Source organism: Babylonia areolata, chromosome 13 (genome assembly GCF_041734735.1).
Source record: "Babylonia areolata isolate BAREFJ2019XMU chromosome 13, ASM4173473v1, whole genome shotgun sequence".
Classification (NCBI taxonomy): domain Eukaryota; kingdom Metazoa; phylum Mollusca; class Gastropoda; order Neogastropoda; family Buccinidae; genus Babylonia; species Babylonia areolata.
In genome coordinates this window covers 33,932,081-33,937,080 of record NC_134888.1, presented here as the reverse complement: position 1 = coordinate 33,937,080, position 5,000 = coordinate 33,932,081, and the positions used below count along the sequence as shown (strand labels likewise).

General features: G+C 40.4%; 2 protein-coding genes across 2 annotated transcripts in view; one reads left to right on the top strand and one right to left on the bottom strand.

Moving 5' to 3' along the window:
- Positions 1–5,000, top strand: part of LOC143289224 (uncharacterized) — a 21,158-nt gene that overhangs the window by 14,894 nt on the left and 1,264 nt on the right. Inside the window, exon 6 of the mRNA XM_076598185.1 lies at positions 1,841–1,975. Coding sequence (XP_076454300.1) covers positions 1,841–1,975 — 135 coding nt within the window. The remainder of the gene's footprint in view (positions 1–1,840; positions 1,976–5,000) is intronic.
- Positions 2,780–3,340, bottom strand: LOC143289291 (uncharacterized; the record flags this gene model as incomplete). The annotated part of the gene is made up of 2 exons (XM_076598291.1): positions 2,780–3,031; positions 3,225–3,340. Coding segments are annotated over 2 exons (303 nt in total), but the record flags the coding sequence as incomplete, so codon positions are not given.

Below are 5,000 nucleotides of genomic sequence, written 5' to 3'. Positions count from 1 at the left end.
CGTCAAGGACACACAGTCAGAATTACAACGATGGCGTCAACATCACACAGTAGCAATCAACTACTCCTGCTGCTGGCAGCATTAGCAAGCGCTGGCCAGCAGCAGGTCAAGCACCAACAGCAGCAGTAGCAGAATGAACAGCGCCTTGAACAGCGGCAGAAGCGACAACTGCAGCAACAAGAGCAAATGTTACAGAAAGGGGCAGCAACATAGTACTACCAGCAGCCGTACCTGCTTTCTCAGGAGTCTCAGCAGCAGAAGCAGTAATATCAACAACAGTAGAAGTGGCAGAAGCAGCAGCAGCAGCAGCAGCAGCAGCAGTAATAGCAAAAGTAACAGAAACGGCAACAAAATGGTATTGGTAGTATCGCAATACCAGCAGCGAGAGAATAAGTATTGTTCGTAGCATCGTCGTTATCAAGAAAGAAAATTCTCTTGAAGCAGTGCAATAAAGTCTTTCGAATTTATTTGAATTAAATCAACATCAGCATTATCATTACTCCCTCCCCAACCCACATAAAAAAATGAAAGAAAAAAAAAAGGTTTAGTCTGCTGTTGCCATGACTCTTCCTGTGGTTACTGGTGTTGAAGGCGGCATCAATCGTGTGATGAAAGTTATTGCGGTGCGAGCAATTACTTCTTGTCATCCATATAGAGACGAAAGCCATCCTGTCCATTGGGAACTGAACAAGTAGGTCGAACTGAAATGATGATAATGCTCGTTTCAAGTCATACGAATTTCGAGAGAAAATGTATAGTTTACGTTCTTGTTGTCATTAAAACCTCGTTGTTGTTATTTAGTTGCTGTTTAGTTGATAATGTCGACGTTGGTGATGTCTTTTGTTGTTGTTGTAATTATGTTGTTGTTGTTTTTACGTTGTTGTTGGTTCAGTAGGATTCTTGGTGGAACCAGTGGTGATTTCGATGGCGGAGATGATCAGTATTAATTTTTGTTGTTGTTGATGTTGATGGTGATGATGATGATGTTGATAAAGATTTTGTTGTAAGTGATGATGTTGTTGATAGTTATGATGATGATAATGATAACGATTTCGTTGTCATTGATGGTGGTGATGATGATTTTTTTTCTTCTTCTTTTTATTGTTAACAATGCTGATTACGACGACAACGACAGTGGTGATGATAATGGTAATTATTGTGATGGTGATGACGGTGATGAAGACGAAGACGATGATGACGTGATGATGATGATGATGTAGGAGGAATAATGTGCAATATTCAGGATGAATGTTCAATGGAATATGTCTAATGCTAACGTCCATATTCAAAATATATTTCTGTTAATAATTACGATGTGATAATTAATTGCAATGTTTTTAAAAGCGAATATGTGAAATGCTTTTATTTGAGAACATATGTTTATTACTCTTGTTTAATCAATTAATCCGCGTGTGTGGGGTGGGTGGGGGGTGGGTGGGTGCGGGTGTGTGCTGATTATCTGGTTGCGGTTTTCCGTAACGTATCTTTATTCTTATCTTATCTGTCTATTATAATCAATGTGCAGTATAGTAGGCTATGTTTATAATTATATTCAAATGATGTTTCTTAATTCTTTCTGTTTTTACATTAAGAATACTAGTTATTACCTGCAGTGTGTGGATGTATGTATGAAACGGTGTATAAGATATTTTTTTACATTTGTATCTTCGTAATATTCGTAAAAGCTGTTGTTGACTTTTACAGTTATGGTCCCCTTGCTGTTTACTTGTCTATGTTGTGATAATGCACCTGACCAAATTTCTCCAGTTGGAGATAATAAAGTTATTCTTATCTTATCTTATCTTATCTTATCTTATGGTGGTTTGTGTCGGGGCCACAGGGCCCGCTGGCGCCGTGACTGTACGCACCAGACGGTGGAGCTGCGTTACCATAGCGACAACTACCGTGATGATGTGACCACCCCTCCGCAGAGGGTCAGGGTCCTTATGTCGGGCTTCCTCACTCAGGATGAAAAGTCAGTATACATATATATGATAGTCAGTCGTGTCCGACTATGACCATCAGAACAGCAGAGGAGGCAACTGCTGTTCCGACTATTTTGGGCTATAATTTGATTATAGTGGAGAGAGTCTTGCCCAAGTTACATCCCCACTCTCTCGGCCAAGAGGGTTTTAGGACAGTCGGCGTTGGAATGGTTCCCAAAGGCCAGCTAGTCCACAAGGCTGCAGCACTAAGAGCCAGTGCAATTTTGCCTCCTAGTTTGAGAGTCATAGTCCTTCACAAAAGACTAAGCTGTAAATGATTTCTCATTGACTGGAGAAACCATTGATAATACAGCTCTCACTTTGCTGTTGGCCCAAATGTAAACTTATGTAAAAAAAAAAAAATGAGTCAGTATACACAGTGTCCACAATGACTGCTTTGTGTGTGTGTGTGTGTGTGTGGGGGGGGGGTGTTGGGGGTTGTTTGTTTCTTGGTGTTGTTTGTTGTTGTAGTTGTAGTAGTTGTTGTTGTTTTTAATTTTCATATCTTTTGACCTACTGTTTGGGGGTATGGAAGATGTAAAGTATCGTTACTGGTACACCTGCATTACAGACAGACAGACAGACACGCACGCACACACACACACACACACACACACACACACACACACACACACACACACACACATATCTCTCTCTCTCTCTCTCTCTCTCTCTCTCTCTCTCTCTCTCTCTATATATATATATATATATATATATATATACTCACATACAAACACAGAACAACACACAACACACAACACGCAACACCAAACACACACACACACACACACACACACACACACAGAGGTGAAGAAGGACGTTGCCTCGATAAGACAGGGGAGATAATCAATCCATCGGCTCATACGAAGATCTCGACTGTTGAACTGAACAAATTAATTAGAGAGGTTTTGTTTCTTCCTTTGCCATTATTTCTTTTATCGATGCTACTACTACTACTACTACTACTACTACTACTACTACTACTACTCTTACTACTACTACTACCACCGCTGCTTTTGCTAAGCAGTTTGTGCACAGAATGATTGCTGGAAATATTTCATTCAAAAAAGTCAGCTGACTGTTGACTGACTGTTGCCAGTGAACTGTTTGTTGAGGATTAGACTGTTGACTGTTTGATGACTGTGACTGTTGACTATTTGATTGTTGACTGACTGTTGACTGTTTGCTCTTTGACTGACTGATGCCAGTTAACTGTTTGTTGAGTATTAGACTGTTGACTGTTGACTGTTTGATGACTGTGACTGTTGACTGTTTGACTGTTGACTGTTTGATTGTTGACTGACTGTTGACTGTTTGTCTGCTCTTTGACTGACTGATGCCAGTGGACTGTTTGTTGAGGATTAGACTGTTGACTGTTTGACTGTTGACTGACTGTTGACTGTTTGTCTGCTCTTTGACTGACTGATGCCAGTTAACTGTTTGTTGAGGATTAGACTGTTGACTGTTTGACTGTTTGATGACTGTGACTGTTGACTGTTTGATTGTTGACTGACTGTTGACTGTTTGTCTGCTCTTTGACTGACTGATGTCAGTTAACTGTTTGTTGAGGATTAGACTGTTGACTGTTTGACTGTTGACTGATGACTGTGACTGTTGACTGTTTGTCTGCTCTTTGACTGACTGATGCCAGTTAACTGTTTGTTGAGGATTAGACTGTTGACTGTTTGACTGTTTGATGACTGTGACTGTTGACTGTTTGATTGTTGACTGACTGTTGACTGTTTGTCTGCTCTTTGACTGACTGATGCCAGTGGACTGTTTGTTGAGTATTAGACTGTTGGTTGGTTGACTGTTTGATTGTTGACTGACTGTTGACTGTTCTTCACTGTGCCTGTTCACTGTTTGAATGTTGGCTGTTGAATGGGACTGTTGACTGTTTGACAATAGACTGTGACTGATGATTGTTTTTCACTGACTGTTTGACTGTGACTGTTGACTGTTGACTTTTTAATGTGACTGTTGATTGCTAACTGTGACTGTTTGACTGTTGACTGTTTTTCACTATGACTGTTGACTGTTTGACTGTTGACTGTGACTGTTGACTGTGACTTGTGACTGACTGTTTGACTGTTGAATGTGACTGTTTACTGTTGACTATTGAATGTGACTTGTGACTGTTAAAAGTGACTGTTTGACTGTTGACTTTTTTCACTATGACTGTTGACTGTTTGTTGACTGTGACTGTTGACTGTGACTTGTGACTGACTGTTTGACTGTTGAATGTGACTGTTTACTGTTGACTATTGAATGTGACTTGTGACTGTTAAATGTGACTGTTGACTTTTTTCACTATGACTGTTTGACTCTTGACTGTGACTGTTGACTGTGACCTGTGACTGATTCATTGACTGTTGAATGTGACTGTTTACTGTTGACTGTTGAATGTGACTTGTGACTGTTAAATGTGACTGTTCGACAGTTGACTTTTTTCACTATGACTGTTGACTGTGGACTGTTTGACTGTTTGGTTGTTGACTGCTTGATTGTGTTGACTGGTTGCTGACTATGACTGTGATTGTTGACTGGTTGACTGTAGCTGTTGACTGTTAAATTGTGTTGACTGTTTGGTTGCTGACTGTGACTGTTGACTGGTTGACTGTAGCTGTTGACTGTTAGATTGTTGACTGTGACTGACTGTTGAATGTGACTTGCGACTGTTAGTTAACTGTGACTGTTCGACTGTGACTTGTGACTCCTTGACTGTTGGATGTGACTGTTGAATGTTGGCTGTTTTCACTGTGACTGTTTGACTGATTGACTGTTGAACGTGACTATGTTGAATGTTTGACTGTAGACTATTTGACATGTTGACTGACTGACCGACTGTTGGCTGATTGTTGACTGCTTGACTGTTGTCTGGTTGTTGACTGGTTGTTGACTGTCGACTGTTTGACTGTTGTCTGGTTGTTGACTGATTGTTGACTGTCGACTGTTTGACTGTTGTCTGGTTGTTGACTGATTGTTGACTGTCGACTGTTTGACTGTTGTCTGGTT